Source organism: Euleptes europaea, chromosome 3 (genome assembly GCF_029931775.1).
Source record: "Euleptes europaea isolate rEulEur1 chromosome 3, rEulEur1.hap1, whole genome shotgun sequence".
Classification (NCBI taxonomy): Eukaryota; Metazoa; Chordata; class Lepidosauria; order Squamata; family Sphaerodactylidae; genus Euleptes; species Euleptes europaea.
In genome coordinates this window covers 104,071,207-104,088,692 of record NC_079314.1, presented here as the reverse complement: position 1 = coordinate 104,088,692, position 17,486 = coordinate 104,071,207, and the positions used below count along the sequence as shown (strand labels likewise).

Here is a 17,486-nt window from a genome sequence, read left to right as displayed (position 1 = left end):
CCGGCTTACAATCACCTTCCCCTCCCCACAACAGACACCCTGTGAGGTAGGTGGGGCTGAGAGAGCTTTAACAGAGCTGAAACTTGCCCAAGGTCACCCAGCTGGCTTCGTGTGTAGGAGTGGGGAAACCAATCCGGTTCACCAGATTAACATCCGCCGCTCATGTTTAGGAGTGGGGAATCAAATCTGGTTCTCCATATTAGAGTCCACCACTCCAAACCACCTCTCTTAACCACTACACCACACTGGCTCTCTAAATATTATGCAAACAGATGCAAGTGGGGGGAATGTATCACAAGGCAGCGGGGACAAAAGTTTCCCCGCCTCTTGTTCCTCCGCTCAAAAATCATACATGCCCCCTCTAGCTCAGGGGTGTCAAACTCTATTGTTATGAGAGCCGGATATGGCATAAATTCCACTTGGTCGGGCCGGGCCATGTTTTGCCAGCCCAGATCGAGAGTGGAAGGGGGGGCTGCCTTGGCTGGCTCGCAGGCCGGATAAGAGCTCCCAAGGGGCCGGATCCAGCCCCCGGGCCTTATGTTTGATACCCCTGCTCTAGCTGTTCTTGTCTCCATCTCCCGTACAATTCCAAACATACTTTCCTTGTGTAAATGCATTTGAAACCCTACAAAGGGAAAACCTTTGAAGCAGAGAAGCATAGGTTGGGGAAGGATTGGGCCCCCTTCCCCTGCTGTTCCTCCACTCGGTAGGGTTCCCTTCAGAAGTTTCTTTTATTTAGAAGGCCACCAAGGTTCTACCAGTAATGAAAAACGGCACCACCTGTAAGAGGTGTGCACCACGAACACTGCTAAGGTATTGTTGCAGGTGGCAACACAACAGGGACGCTGGTCTCCTATGGTTCGATGTACTATAAGAGCATCCAGTTCCCCTAATTTAATCAATGTAGTTGAGCTGCCGCCATTAGCTACCATTCCCCACACCCGCTGCAGAGAGAGATGAGACAAGAAAAGGAATAAGGTTACCGAGGGTGTGATATGTAGGGTTTGGCAGGGTAAAGCAGATCCCGCTAGCTGCGATGTCTTATTTATTTGTCGTCCCCCCCTTGGAAAATAAGTATCCCAGCCAATATTTTTTTATCTTGAAAAAGACATACCTATTATAGGAGAGAAACGCCAACAGAAATAGCAGACAGGCCAAGACATCTGCTCTGCCTACTATACCCGTTACCTAAGAAGAAATGGAAACGCGTCACATTAATAATTGAAAATCAACGCTATATTAAAATGCCTTGAACAGGTATCAATGTCAGCCTTTCGTTTTTGTGTAGCACTGTTTTTCCTGACGTTGGTCTCTCTTTAATATTTGCCAGAAGATATTTAAGGATATTACTATTTCATCAGGGAGTAAAAATTAATGGTGCTGTAGTTTACATTTCATTAAGACCAACGATCCATCTAGTCCAGGACTCTGACTGTTCTTTGTCCACATGAGCAGGGTTTGATATTTCCACTGGACTTGTAATATTTCTTCTTCCTCCATCCAAGCTTCCAACAATCCACCCCACTTTCCCAGAATTCCCCCACAGCCCTTAGCATGACCAGGAAACAGAACCAACGGGCAGGGCTGAAAGGTACAGATGACATCTCTGATGTTGCCTCCTAGCACAGATATTCAAACGTTTACTGCTCTTGGATGTGGAGGTTCCCTTGACAAGTAGCTACTGATGAACCTCTCCTCCATGAATCTGTCTAATCTCCTTTTAATGCTATCCATGTCGGTGGCCATTACTACACCCACAGCCAGTAATATGCAGTACTGCAGTCAAAAGCTCTGCTCACGACCTGAGTTCGATCCCGACGGGAGTCAGTTTCAGGTAGCCGGCTCAAAGTTGACTCAACCTTCCATCCTTCCAAGGTCGGTAAAATGAGGACCCAGCTTGCTGGGGGTAAAGGGAAGATGACTGGGGAAGGCACAGGCAAACCACCCATAAACAAAGTCTGCCTAGAAAACGTTGGGATGTGACGTCACCCCATGGGTCAGGAATGACCCGGTGCTTGCATAGGGGACCTTTACCTTTTACAAGACAAGAGCTATGTTAGATTTATTTTAAAAGCAGAAACCCAAACACCAAGTAGTCCTCAAAAGGCTGTCCACACAACCCTCTTTACATGGTGGGTTAGAACATGAGAACTGTATTGCTGGATGAAACTACACATGAAGCCAGCTGGGTGACCTTGGGCAACTCACAGCTCTCTCAACCCCACCTACCTCACAGGGTGTCTGTTGTGGGGAGAGGAAGGGAAGGTGATTGTAAGCCAGTTTGATTCTTCCTTAAGTGGTAGAAAAAGCTGGCATATAAAAAACAACTCTTCTTCTTCTTCGCTAACAAAAAGTTAAGCAATTCCCAGTTTGTACATAAATTTTAATCACCAAACACAGCGCAGTCAAGGAGAGCTTTCCCAGTCTCTAAACTGGTGAGCTTTAGTAATTTATTTGTGCTAGTGCATCTTAAATAACTAAAAATTATAAAAAAATAACAAGAAATTAAAAAGCCTGTCTTGAAACATGGCTCATAATAAGTTAATTTGTCTTACGAGTTCTGGTATTTGCTTCCTGCACTCTCGGTTCTTCCTTTGTTAATTTTTACCTTGAATTAACAAACATATATTCAGTGTATGAATATATGCCTCCAACCAACCCCCTCCTCTTCGAACCAATGATTCTCCCTCCCTCTAAAAGGTGCTTTATTCTGGCTGATTAACTCATGAAACAGCCTGGGAGGAATCTGGAAAGCTCAAGGCTCCTTTGTTATTAAAAAGATAATCTTTCCTGAAAGGATCTCAGCAGGGCGAGTCATTTTGTTCATGCCTGCCTAAGTCTCAACCATTCGCATCCCCCCTAAGAACCAGTCTGGAGAAGAGCAATGGAAAGACCAAGCTGGGATTTACAATGGTTCATGAATAACACCACCCAGCCTGTTGCACACCTCAATTTTAATTGACAAGGATGCTCCTTGACTGACGGGTTGGAGGATGGGAGAAGAATCGAGGGGTCCAAGAGCCACTGAAAAGCACACCTCTATTTATTTATTTAACTTCATTTATGCCCTGCATTTCTTCCCATTGGGAAGCCAAAGTGGCTTGCACTGGCCTCCTCTCCTCCATTTTGTCCTTGCAACAACCCTGCGAGGTAGGTTAAGGCGAGAGTGTGCGTCTTGCCCAAGGTCACCTATGGCAGAGTGGGGATTTGAACCTGGATTGGCCAGATCCCAGTCCAAAACTTTAACCGCTACACCAAGCTGGCACTATCTGAAAAGCCACTGGTTCGGTTTCTTGATGGGAGTTCTGGGGAAACGGGGTAGAATGTTGGAAACTAGAATAGTCGGACGGACTGAGGAGGAAGAAGAAATGTTTGGTTTTTAAGAATGTGCCCGCTCCTTACAAGCCCAACTAAAGTACTGAACACTATTCATGCAAACGGAGAAGAGTTAGGACACGTTTAGGATGTAATCAAGTACAGGAATCCTGGGACCATGGTTGTAGTAACATTTGGGAAGGCTCAAGAGGTTGCGGTCTTGATTTAGGAAGGGGTGCCTTAACACAAGTGTGAGGGGAAATGGCAGGTTTAACCGGCTAAGTGAAATTAGACCTTCAGGAAATTCTCCCACGAAATTTCCACTACACTAGCCATGGTGGTCTCCAGTGGAACAGTTCCTCTTGACTTCTTTCTTTGCGACAAGCCTATCTTCAGACTGGGACACAGGAATCTTCATTCCTACTTCTGTCCGACCAAGGCAGATTTGATGCTTGAAAGCCCCCCAAATCTTGTTGGTCTCTAAGGAGCCAACATGAAATCATGGGCGAATATTGATACAAGTGATATCGTGAATAATATATCACAAATTTAATACAAACACAAAATTAATACAAATATAAACAACTTGTACGTAGCCCTGCTCTAGCCTCTATGTATCTGTGCTAAACATTCCAAATAAACATAAAAACACAAAATTACAACAGTACCCAAACAATATCACAGCTCAGACCATAGATGTACCTTATGGGTACCTTATTCTAGTTCTATAGGGTTATGGTTTTTTCCCCCCTTTTTGTTGTTGCTATACCTGGTGTCTAAGGAGCTACTGGACTCAAATCGACCAGCAGAGTTCTGACTCAACACCCCTTCATTTTAAAGGGCCTTGATTTCTTCCCAAATCATTATACCCCCAAAACAGAAAATCCCCAGCTGCCTAGGATTAAAAAAAATTAAGCTTTCCCCCCACCCCAGCTCTTTAAAAGGCCAGATTCTAAAAGTTACATACCAATTTCCTAAAATGAATTTGATTTTGCTTGGAATTTGAAACTCTTTCTCTCTCTTCCCTGGATAAAAATATTAAGACTCAGGGCAAACTTTCGACAGCCAGTACTCTGTTTCTTGATGTGGTGGCACCAGCTCGTTTTTAAAAATAAATAAATCAGCATTTAATTTACTTTTGAATTAATCACCAAGATTAGCTGAACAATGTTTCCAGCTCTGCTCGGAGCTTCTACATTAGACCTATGATCCCAATCTACGCCGCATGCTAATGTTTACTACACTCTCACACACAATGTAATTTTGGGAGTTTCTAGAATGGCAAAAGCGTGAAAGGAAATTCTGAAGGAAGGCAGAACAATCTCTCAGCATGACAGACATCTCAGAGTCCTTTCAGCTTCATGCAGCAGTCAAAGGTCTTCTTATCCTTCAGTGAATCCACTTGAGGTTTATCCTGAGCAATGCTGACCAGTGCACTCAATTAGGGCCCAGCCACATGTGATACATAAGATCCATGTTACAAGGTTGTATCCAACCAGGTTTTCTCACAGTAAAAAAAAAAAAGGAAGAAGGGGTTCCTTTCGACCACCAAAAAAAAAGGCTACTTTAGGAACCATGGGACTTTCATATTCAAAAGCCATGTGGGATGGCAGCTATAGCAAGGAAGGGAATTGCATAAAACCTGGTCCAAAATCCAGCTGCAGCCAACCTATAATCCCCATAATCACTTCAACTTCAGAAAAGACGTAGGGGCTCTAAATTTCAGCTGGAGCACTAGTACGGCATTGCTTCGCCAATCTTAATGATGCTGTAGTATTCCTTCCCACCCCCAAGGCAAATTCCAGATACGGGAATTATTTAGATCAAGACAAAGACACTGGGAAAGGATTTAAGACCTTCTTCCTCAGAACCGCCGCTCTGATCAGATCCGGAGTCCTTGTGCCTGTTTTACATTTCTTAAAAAAGAAAAATCAGATTTATTCACAGCTCTCCCATGTCTTCTGTGGTTTTGCTCTCAGAATTAAAGCAAAATCATTATGCCTGGATGTTGGAAGCAAGTATGGTTAAGCTAAACAGGCTTTTCTTTCAAATACACTTAGCTCCATTTCTTAAAATTCTGACGTCCACTGAAAGTTTAAATAAAGCTGATTCTGAACCTCCCTTGTCATGCTGCTTATTTTCTTTAAGCACAGCCATATTTTGTTGCCAGACTTCCAAAGCCAAGTGAGCGTTTCACATTTTATTGTGGCAAAACAAGTATATTTCCAGTTATTGGGAAGAGGCTGTGTTTTTCCATGGAACTAGCAAAGAAACTCTCCGTCGCTCACATACTTACAGCCTCAGTGTGAATGGGATGGACAGCGAAGAACAGGGCCGTGATAAAAGCCAGCTGGCTGTCCTTGAAAACGACTTTGTCACACGTGTACATCAGCAGCAGCGTCACTAGGCAGTGCAGGACTACATTCACAGCGTGGAAACAGAAGGGGTTCATGCCTGCCAGCAAGATATTCAGCCTGCAAGAAAAGAAAACGCAGGACAATTGTGGGGACTGACCTGGAAGCGAAGTTTTAGGAAAAGCTGCACAACACCCACAATGCATCGAGACGTGTTGCAAATAAAATTCACAAAAGGTTTTTTTTACTAGCCCACAACTATTTTACTGTGTGATCGTGCATGCCTATGAACATATAAACCTGTTTGCTAGGGAGCCAGAACGCCAGATCTTGTATGCTCTGACTGGCAGCAACCCTTTCTCAGTCCAGATTCCCGGAGATTATCACTATTTAGGAAATCTATTGTGCTGATTTCCTTACTGATGGAGGCCCAAAGCAGCTTACAAACATACCTAAGCATACCCTCATTAGCACATTATCTTGATACTTACAGGACAATACTTTTGCAGGACAATACTCAGCTCAAACCCAACCCCTTTCTGACTATATATTACTCTTTCTACACCCTTGACACTGAGAGACACTGTCCTTCAGTGTTACTACTCTGAAGATGCCTGCCACAGTTGCTGGCGAAACGTCAGGAAAGAAAATTCCAAGACCACGGTTACACAGCCCGAATAACCTACAAGAACCAATACCTAAGCATAATTGAAATGAACAATTTAAACAAATAAAATACGAAGACATTAATTCTGTTAAAGGTAAATACAGGGATTTTCAGCTTTGACACTGAAGCCTACGGCAAACTGTTCTGTATGAGAATATGCGACAGTAACAGGATGAACCCCTTTGGAGGAGGAGGAGGAAGAAGAGTTGGTTTTTATATGTCGACTTTCTCTACCGCTCTACCACTTAATCACCAGATTAGCCCCCGCCGCTCATGTGGAGGAGTGGGGCATCAAACCTGGTTCTCCAGATTAGGGTTCACCGATCCAAACCACCGCTCTTAACCACTACACCACGCTGGCTCTCCATGAGTAGATGGATCAATGTTTGTATGTATTCTTCCACAGATGTGACGCTGGTAACCCAGCAGCTATAACATCATCCTCCATTAATCTGACTGTGATAGCCATTGAAGTCAGTTGCCATAAGACTCATACGCATTTTTTTAAGTCACAAGGCATGTTAAAGATTAAGATGTATTTTGGTATAAGTCTTTGTCGTTCCGTCCCCCCCCCCCCATGTGTCACAATAAATCTGTTAGTCATTTTGTTCTTGCTAATAGTCAGGGATGGCATACTGATGTCCCCTGAATGGGAACTAATCGGAAATCTCTCACTGCCCTCTCGTTGGGAGAAGACCTCCTTCAGCTATCAGAAGGGGCAAGCAAACAAAGTTGTTGCAGTTTGAACTGGGGGACTTGGGGGGTGGGCGTTGAACTAAAGGGTTTGACCAGAAGCAGGCGACTATTTGGGCCCAAGTGCCAAATGGGGAATTAACAATATGCCAGCCTTGGGGGTGGAAGAGGAATGCACTTTTGTGGGGTAGAGCGGCGGTTTGGAGCGGTGGACTCTAATCTGAAGAATTGGGTGTGATTCCCCACTCCTCCACATGAGCGGCGGACACTAATCTGGTGAACCGGGTTTGTTGCCACACTCCTCCACGTGAAGCCAGCTGGGCAACCTTGGGCTGGTCACAGCTCTCTTGGAGCTCTCTCAGCCCCACCTACCTCGCAGGGTGTCTGTTGTGGGGAGGGGAAAAGAAGGTGATCATAAGCCGGTTTGATTCTTCCTTAAGTGGTGGAGAAAGTCGGTATATAAAAACCAACTCTTCTTCTCAGACCCTGTGGATTAGTGTTTTTTGCCTGCATTTGAGTTTGATGCCCCAAAGTACTCCACCACCCCATAAGAGACGCTTAGCTTCACTGAGTCTGCCCCACAGCAAACCGCTTACGATAAACCCCATCGCCACAGCTTAATCTTTAAAGAAAGAGGCGCAGACGCTCAAGCCAGCTGCATTTGGAAACAAGCTACACAGCCATTGAGCATCACCAACTCCCACATCATTTTAAGAATAATTTTCTACCAGGAAAGGATAATACAATATGGCAGGATTCTGTCTCAGCTCATGGCCAGTCTACACTTTTAGGTTTTTAATGAGCTGGATCCGGGTTCTCTGCAGCCACACAGCAGCGGTGGGGGATCGGCTCCATGGGGGAAGGAAGGGTTCCTGCTCCCCCAGCCATTTTCCTGTGTAGAAACAGCACGGGGCGGGGGGTATTTCTGCATTTTGGCTGTTCAGGAATAACTCCTCCCCCCACCCCGGCACTGTTTCTGCATGGGGAAACGGCTGGTGTGGAGGTTCCCCACAGCTGTTGTGTGGCTGTGGGGAACCCAAGCTGGGTCCATGGAAGCCCTAACGTGTACTTTGGTCCTTAGATACACGGCCCCCAAAAGGTGGAGAAACTAACACAAGGAGGGAGTTGCCCTATTCTTTCAGAAGGCAGATGCCAGATTTTGGGAAACCAACTACTGACTTCAGTTCTGTAATAAAAATCTCCAAAAGTGGTGTTTACGTAGAGCACAGTGTCATGGTTACTTTGGTAGCTGGCCGACATTACTTTGGACTAGCGCGCTCAGGAAACATTATCGGGATGATGTTAGATACCAATATTCAGACACACAGACAGAGTTAGCAAAAGCCAGCATGGTGCAGTGGTTTAGAGTGGTGGTTTGGAGCAGTGGACTCTGATCTGGAGAACCGGGTTTGATTCCCCACTCTTCCACATGAGTGGCGGGCGCTAATCTGGTGAATTGGATTTGTTTCCCTGCTCCTACACAGGAAGCCAGCTGGGCGACCTTGGGCTAGTCACAGCTCTTAGAGCTCTCTCAGCCCCACCTAGCTCGCAGGGTGTCTGTTGTGGGGAGAGTAAGGGAAGGTGTTTGTAAGCCGGTTTGATTCTCCTTAAGTGGTAGAGAAAGTTGGCATATAAAAAACAACTTTTTCTTCTCTTCTTAATATACTGTTGTGCATATGCAGTCCTTGATTAAAAGCTCTTGAATGACAATTAAACTTCCTAGAACATCTGGCACTGGGGGGAGGGAAACACTTTCCCACTTCTATCCTTCACGAGAACCTTTTAGATGATTACAAGCAGCACCAATAACCTGACACCCAAGACTACCCTAGTATTTCATGCTACATTCAGGTATTTGCCATCTCTTAGAAGAAGAAAAAGAGAAATACACCCATCTTACTCTGGATGCTCCACCCCAATTTCCTACTTTGTGCCCATCTCCATTTAATCTTCCTAATTGGATCAAGAATTAGAGAACTACATAGAAACAAAGTATTTTTTTAAAGGCCTGCACTGTGTTTCTTATTAAATATTCCTCAACCTAAATACATATTCGATACAGTTTGAAAACAACACCAGATAAAGGAGAACTAAATCTGGAAAAGAGAAAGAGACTTAAGACATTTTCATTACATTTGTCAACCCTTCTGAGAACAGAGTGGAAAAGACAAGCTGACTCTTTGTTTGCAGAAACAAGTCAGGAAAACAGAAAAGCAATTCCGGCTATTAAGCTGCCTAATGGACAAATTAGGAGCCCCGTGGCACAGAGTGGTAAGCTGCAGTACTGCAGCCCAAGCTCTGCTCACGACCTGAGTTCGATCCCAACGGAAGTTGGTTTCAGGTAGCCGGCTTGAGGTTGACTCAGCCTTCCATCCTTCCGAGGTCGGTAAAATGAGGACCCAGCTTGCTGGGGGTAAAGGGAAGATGACTGGGGAAGGCACTGGCAAACCACCCCATAAACAAAGTCTGCTTAGGAAACGTCGGGATGTGATGTCACCCCATGGGTCAGGAATGACCCGGTGCTTGCACAGGGGACCTTTACCTTTTTAATGAGCAAATTACACATTGCCCCAATAATATGTACTTCAAAGCTTACTCCTCCCAAACTACATAAAACTCCTGCTCTTTTAGTGTTTGTAAAGCAATCATAGTGCTTGTGTTTCAGACCCCTTCCATGACATATTGAAGGGGCAGTCTTGCCTATGTAGAAAATAAGCCAAATGGCAGGTCATGTGTGGACCAATCATAGCCGGTTTTGCAAACGTAACAAGAAAAATGCAAGAGGAAAAAATGCCATCCCAAAGGGCAGATGAAGAAGTGGACAGCCCCAGATTAGTGATTAATAACATCTTCTATGTAGTTTTAATACAGTTACAAATGGTTGTAACTTACAGAACGCGTCTCATAAACATATGCCTTGGACTTGTCCAGTTATTCCATCTTTTGGTGAGGAAGTCATTATTTATATCAATTTTGTATTAGAATATGCATTGATCTTTGAGGGTGCTTGTGCACTTTTAAACTATTTGCCTATGTCCTGGAGGCTAACTGACGGTCAACAGAAATGGACCCTCCTTACCCTGACGATTGCTAAAAGTCTTATATTGCAACACTGGAGAGATAAAGGCCCACCTTCCATAATCCAATGGACTGAGGACCGTACAACCTTATCAACGTTTGAACATATGGCACACAGACAATTGCATGTGGACATATTTTTTAGATATTTGGAAACATTTTATAGATGCTTATGTGTTGACTTGCCACCATTGTTATTTTTTTAATTTCTTTTCTGTTTGAGGTTTGTAATTATTTTTTAAAAAAGAAAACTCACCCAAAGAAACAGCATCAAAGCAGCAACCCGCCCACCCACAAATTTCATTATAAGACTGCGTCATTAAAATAAACCTGTAGAAAATTAATATGGTATCAATCACGATGCTGATATAGATCAAGTTATTCTGACTTGCAAGAGCTTTTCCAGAGATCAGAAATGAAGGAAGAAACCTCTTCCATGTGTACATCATGTACTTTTAAAAAAACAGCATACATTTTGGCAAGGTTAAGGGGTCTGGTGAGATGCCAAGAATAGAGAACCAATGGATTCTAATTTTTTTAAGCAAAAAAGAAATAGCAGCACGATAGCTACACGGCAGAAGAAAAATATCCTCCCCTTTTCTGAACAAAAAAAATAGAGCAGCCAATTCCCCAGAAACAGAAATGCAAGAAAAAGGAGAGAAAAGTCCCAATTCAAAATGCACACACAAAAAACCTTCCATTCCTTCTGCCCTTGGCACTGCCGCCAAATATTGGCAAGCCCCTGCTATTTTCAGAAGCATTCCTGTGACAGGTCAGCTTAAGGCAGTGGTTCCCAAAGTGGGCAGTACCACCCCCTGGGGGGCGGTGGGATTTCCTCGGGGGGGGCACTAAGAGGCAAGGGGGCAGCAGGGAGGTGCTAGAGGTGGGCCCCTTCAACTGTGTCACTGGACAGGATAGGGGGCACTGGGGTTGAGTTTGTGGAACCAAGGGGGCGGTGGCCCAAAAAGTTTGGGAACCACTAGCCTAAGGGAAGAACTACAGGCCGCATTCAGTCCAAGAAGGAGCCTTGGAAGTCCTTGGGCTCACATGCTCCTTCCACTTCTCCAACAGACTACAGGTTGTAACGGTTAGAGTTTCGGGCTAGGATCTCGAGACCCAAGTTTAAATCCCTACCCTGCCATAGAAGCTTGCTGGGGGACCTTGGGCCAATCAAACACTCTCGGCCTAGCCTACCTCACAGGGTTGTTGTGAGGATAAAACAGAGGAGAACTGGTTTGGGTCCTCAGTGAGAAAAGTGAATGACAGAGTAAACAAATATTTATTTACTTCATTTATATCCTACCTTTCTCCCCAATCACGACCCAAAGGGGCTTACATCATTCTCCTCCTCCTCACGACAACCCTGTAAAGTAGGCTAGGCTGAGAGCATCTGACTGGTCCAAGGTCATCCAGCAAGCTTCCATGGCACAAATAGAAATTCGAATCTGGGTCTCCCAGATACTAGTCTGACACTCTTAACCACTACATTACACTGGCTCTCTTATTCCTTGCAGGAAATGGGCACTGAATCCTTATTCTCTGAAGGAGCACATCCTCAAAATAAGCAGCTGGTAAACCATACAAAGAAAGGTAGATTCCAAAAAAACATACTCCAGTTGCAAAGGGAACAGAGGCCCAAGGAGACCACTCTGTCTGTTAAAGGGTGTCTGGGAAATAAAATATTCAGGGAGCAGACCAAGTGAGTCCATGGAGCAAAGGGACAGGGAGGGGAGGGGGGAACATTAGTGGAGGCACCATGACCCTAAACCAAATTCAGCAACAATCCAGAGGATATCACTACCAACACACACCCTTTCCATTCTTTCTGCCAGCACAGAGGCCTCCAAACACTGCTCCCAGAATGTATCCTCTCATAGAGGAGAGGTCTATCAAGAGCAACAGCAGCAAAGAGAGCTTCCATATTCAGAGGCAGTAATCATCTGGAACTCGCTGCTAGGAGGCCTTGGCCTCTATGCCCGGTCTGACCACCCTGCAGGGCAATTGGTTGGCCATGGTGTGAAATGGGATGTTAAACGAGATGGACCACTGATCTGATCCAGCAGGGCTCTTCTTATCAAGAAGGCCTTCCGGCCAGACCCAAGCAGACTGCAAAGCTATACTTCTGCTGCAGCAAGGAATTTAAAAGGGGCTGCATACCCCCAAGCAACACTGCTGCCTGGTGTTCAACAAGAGCATGAGGGGACGGGGCTGAGCCATTCCTCCCACTGCAGCCTGGAATGCAGGAAGCCCATTTGGTATATAAATGAACCATACAGTATAAACCCAGCAGAAAGGAAAGAGGGGAACAGTCCTGGGTGACACACCTAATTAACATAAGAACAGCCCTGCTGGAGCAGTAGAGGTCCATCTAGTCCAGGATCCCGTCTCACACAGTGGCAAACCAGTGACTCTAGAGGACCAACAATAGGAGGAAGAGGAAGAAGAAGTGTTGGTTTTTATATGCCAACTTTCTCTACCACTTAAGCAAGAATCAAACCGGTTTACAATCTCCCTCCAATCCCCACAACAGACACACTGTGAGGTAGGTGGGGCTGAGAGAGCTCTAAAAGCTTTGACTTGCCCAAGATCACCCGCTGGCGTCATGCACAGGAGTGGGGAAACCAACCCAGTTCACCAGATTAGCGTCCACCACTCATGTGGAGGAGTGGGGAATCAAACCTGGTTCTCCAGATTAGAGTCCACAGCTTCAAACTGCCGCTCTTAACCACTACACCACGCTGGCTCTCATAGAGCATAGAAGCGGAGGCCTTCCCCTGATGTTGCCTCCTGGCACCAGGATTCAGAGATTTAGTGCCTCTGAATGTGGAGGGTCCCTTTAGTCGCCACGGCGAGTAGCCACTGATAGACCTCTCTTCCATGAATCTGTCTAATCCCCTTTTAAAGCTGTCTATGCCTGTGGCCATCACTACACCCTCTGGCAGCAAATTCCACATTTTAATCACTCACTGTGTAAAGAAGTATTTCCTTTCGCCCATCCTGAATTGACTGCCCATCAACTTCACTGGGTGCCCTTGAATTCCAGTATTTTGGGAAAGGGAGAAAAAAAGTTCTCTCTATCCACTATCTCTAGCCTGTGCATAACTTCTATCATGTCCCACCTCAGCCACCTCTTTTCTAAACTGAAAAGTCCCAGACTCTTCAGTCTTTCCTCATAGGAAAGCTGCTCCAGCCCCCTAAGCATCTTGGTTACCGTCTTCTGTACTGTTTTTTCCCAGCTCTGCCATGTCCTTTTTCAGATACGGTAACCAGAACTGCACACAGTATTCCAAATGAGGCTGCACCATAGAGATCGATACAGGAGCATTATAATGATGCCTGGGGTTTTTATTTTTCAGTCCCTTTTCTAATAATCTCCAGCACGGAGTTTGCTTTTTTGCCCCACTGCTACAGCACAGCGGATTGATCTTTTCTTTGAGCTATCAGCGACAACCCCTCTGTGTCTGATATTTTCTTTGAGCTATCCGCCACAACCCCTCTCTGCCTCAGCAAGTTCATATCCCATTAGCACATACTTAAAGTTGGCATTCTTTGTTCCAATGTGCATCATCTTATGCTTACCCTACTCACCGTGAACAGGGTTTATTTAAAAAAAAAAATCCCACTTCTTTGAAGAAGCACAAGATGGCTTGCAGAGCAACACAACCATACATTTATCAATTCCCTTTCCAGAGTACAATGCTCCTCAAGACGACGTACAATGAAAATCAGTATCTTCCCACCTAGAAGCCAGAAGAGGAAACACTCCCTTTGAAGCCCACACCGGTCACTCAGCAGCTGAGAATCCAAATCAGGCGCCTACTGCACCCTGAAAGAAGAAGAGGCAGACACCAAAAGCCCACTAGAGAACTGCAATTAACCTCAAAGCGTGGAAAGAGCAAAATATTACATATGGGATAGCGATAAATTGGAATTGCTTGATAAAGTGGGGAGGGTGCAATCATGGTGTGGTTAAGAGCGGTGGTTTGGAGCGGTGGATTCTGATCTGGAGAATTGGGTTTGATTCCCCCACTCCTGCACATGAGCGGCGGACGCTAATCTGGTGAACCGGGTTGGCTTCTCCACTCCTACACATGAAGCCAGCTGGGTGACCTTGGACGAGTCACAGCTCTCACAGAGCGTCTGTTGCAGGGAGGGGGGAGTGATTGTAAGCCGGTTTGATTCTTCCTTAAATGGCAGAGAAAGTCAGCATATAAAAACCAACTCTTCTTCTTCCTCTTCTTAAGCAGCAAGCTGCCTTTGACAATATTTTGCCTCCTATTTATTTATTTATACCCCATTTTTCTCCCCAGTGGGAACCCAGAGCAGCTTACAACTTTGCTCACCTCCAACACTGGTTCTAAGCACAGGCTGTCTGAGCCCAGCATTACTATGAGAAACAGGAGAGCTTCCCTGGTCAGAGGCTAGACCTCCCCATCCCAGCTTGGCTATCTGCAACACACACACACACACACACACACACACACACACACACACACACCCACCCCTCAGCTAGAGAAACAAACCTACAGACTTCAGCAGGCATAGCTAGCGATCTCCTGCTGAGCTAATGGCCATTGCCCGTGGGGGAAGAAAGAGTTCCCATACTAAGCGATACAGCCAGATGTTAACCCCAAAGCACAAACACCAGGGAGGGGAGCATGATGACACAGGTCAAGTTTATTGCGATATCATGCATGTCAGCTACTAATAGCTGCATTCAACAGATGGGAGGGGGAGAACTGATTCTGAATTTAGCGCCTACTCAAATAATCTGCAAATGCAGTTAGTACGGATGCAGTACAAGAAGGGCAAAAAATAGCCTACATCTGAACTCTGGGCAGGGAAATATTATTTCGTACCAGGTGGCTGAGACACATCAAAGACGAATCGGAGGACTCGGAACAGTTTTTATCCCAAAAGAACAGCCATGAGATTCAATGGAAAAGGGCAAGGACAGAACTTCCTATGCCTCTGGTGTAAAAGTCCGTAAGAAAGCCAATTTCCCCCTTCCAAATTTGTCCTGCAAGAAGGCAGGGAATAGGTCCATCACTGGTTCTCAACACCATAAATCAGTTTGTTAGCATCAATTGGGACATGCACTTCTCGACTCAATCAAACAGGCGAAGGTGGGGCTGGATTTTATTTTTTTAATCATCCAAATCAGCCAAGACCCACAACCTCTCCCCCCTGCCCCCCGCCCACCACAAGGGAGGGCCGCACCACACCTGGAGGGGGTCGTTATTCTAGCAAACCCGGTTGCAGTGAACGGGCAGGGGAAAAGTAGCAGTCCTGGCCCCTGTGGCCATTTATGCACGGGAGGTTTTGCCTTGGATTTTGCCGCTCTCTAGACGCACGTTCTCCCCATCCAAATTCTCAAAACTAAGAAATAAGCTCCCATGAAGAGTTTTGAGAATTCGGATGGGGAAAATGTGCATCTAGAGAGCGGCAAAATCCAAGGCAAAACCTCCCGTGCATAAATGGCGACATGTGTAAGGGAAATAGCAGTGGAGAGCCAGGATGGAGCAAGGGAGAGAGTCTTTCCAACAGACATACAACCTAGGATTTGGTGGGGGGCGGGGGAAGGGAAGCAGAGGGGAAGATGAGATGAGAGGAATTGGGGCAGGGCTTGGAAGGAGGAAGTACAGGGACCAAGCAACATCCATGGCTAAAGTGTCCTCTTTCTATACACTGCCGAAGGCCATCTTCTGGGCATGGAGTAGGGGGTCGCTGGGTGTGCGTGGGGGAGGTAGTTGTGACATCCCTGCATGGTGCAGGGGGTTGGACTAGATGACCCTGGTGGTCCCAATTCCATGATTCTATGATTCAATGACAAGGGAAATGGCTCCTGACACGTGCAGAGAGTCCTGCCCTTCCTTGTGTTGTTTCTCTCTCACACACACACACACACACACGTGTACGTCTGGAACTGTACGGTCCTCCAGGAAGGAACAAGGCTCTTCCTACCCTCGCTTCCCCTCACCCCACAATGTTCTCTGCTAAATGCCAACATACGCGAATAGCACCGGTTAAGAGTCGTCCCCTTTCCCACGCTAGGGAAGCACCACAACCAGAAGTCCCTACAGAATCAGGATTCCTCCAACTACAACCAGCCAGAAACCCCTCGACCTGATCTGCCCCCAACCTTCTTATTAAACAGCAGAAGGTGAAGTTCCCCCCTTGGCCCTCTTCTGGGCATGGAGTAGGGGTCGCTGGGGGCGGGGAGGTAGTTGCGAATGTCCTGCCTTGTGCAGGGGGTTGGGCTAGATGACCCTGGGGGGTCCCTTCCAACTCTGTGATTCTACGGCTTGGAGCTCAGCATTCCCACGATCCCCACCTGCGCATCCAGCCGATGCCACCGGGACCCCAGCGAGTCACACGCGTCGGCAACCTTACGCACTGGCTCGGCGCTCCCCGGGGCGCGTGCAGAGTGCCTTCCCCCCCCACACACACAACCAGTTTCCCGGCCGTCCTGGAAGTCCTGTCCCCGGGGCGCGTGCAGAGTGCCTTCCCTCCCCCCCACAACCAGCCTCCCGGCCGTCCTGGAAGTCCTGTCCCCGGGGCGAATGCAGAGTGCCTTTCCCCTACCCCCCCCCCACAACCAGTTTCCAGGCCGCCCTGGAGGTCCTGTCCCCGGGGCGCGTGCAGAGTGCCTTCCCCCCCACACACACAACCAGTTTCCCGGCCGCCCTGGAGGTTCTTTCCCCGGGGCGCGTGCAGAGTGCCTTTCCCCTCCCCCCCGCAACCAGCCCCCCGGCCGCCCTGGAAGTCCTTTCCCCGGGGCGCGTGCAGAGTGCCTTTCCCCCCTATCCAGCCTCCCGGCCGTCCTGGAGATCCTTTCCCCGGGGCGCGTGCAGAGTGCCTTTCCCCTCCCCCCCAACCAGCCTCCCGGCCGCCCTTTCCCCGGGGCGCGTGCAGAGTGCCTTTCCCCTCCCCCCCACAACCAGCCTCCCGGCCGCCCTGGAGGTCCTTTCCCCGGGGCGCGTGCAGAGTGCCTTTCCCCTCCCCCCCGGCCGCCTTACTTGAAGGAGAGGACGCAGAGCGGGCGGTAGGACTTGTGGCTGGTGTTGTCGCCCATGCCCTTGCCCCAGAAGTCGTCGGCGAAGGCGGCCGCCAGCGGCGCCCCGGGACGCACGTCGGGGTTGTTCACGATGGCCCACACGTCGTCGTGCACCAGCTCGCCCCGCAGCGCGTTGCCGTACACCAGCGCCGCCACCAGCGCCGCCAAGCAGCCCCCCGCACCGCCCCACCCGCCCCCGAGGGGGCGCCCCCGCCACGACGCCCGCACCCCGGCCCGCATCGGGGGGCCAGCAGGAGGCGGCGGCCGCAGCAGCAGGAGGCGCCGCTCTCGCGCCCTCGCCGCCTCCCCGCCCGGCCGGCTG

The 17,486-nt window shown here is 47.6% G+C and overlaps 1 protein-coding gene across 1 annotated transcript in view; it reads right to left on the bottom strand.

Moving 5' to 3' along the window:
* The window catches only part of TMTC1 (transmembrane O-mannosyltransferase targeting cadherins 1), a 183,701-nt gene extending 166,432 nt beyond the window's left edge, over positions 1 to 17,269 (bottom strand). The window contains exons 1-3 of the mRNA XM_056846824.1: positions 17,127 to 17,269; positions 5,612 to 5,789; positions 1,115 to 1,188 (exon numbers count right to left, since the gene is read on the bottom strand). Of these exons, the coding sequence (XP_056702802.1) occupies positions 1,115 to 1,188; positions 5,612 to 5,789; positions 17,127 to 17,182 (308 nt within the window). The 5' untranslated portion in view covers positions 17,183 to 17,269. The remainder of the gene's footprint in view (positions 1 to 1,114; positions 1,189 to 5,611; positions 5,790 to 17,126) is intronic.
* Positions 17,270 to 17,486: the final 217 nt, after the last annotated feature.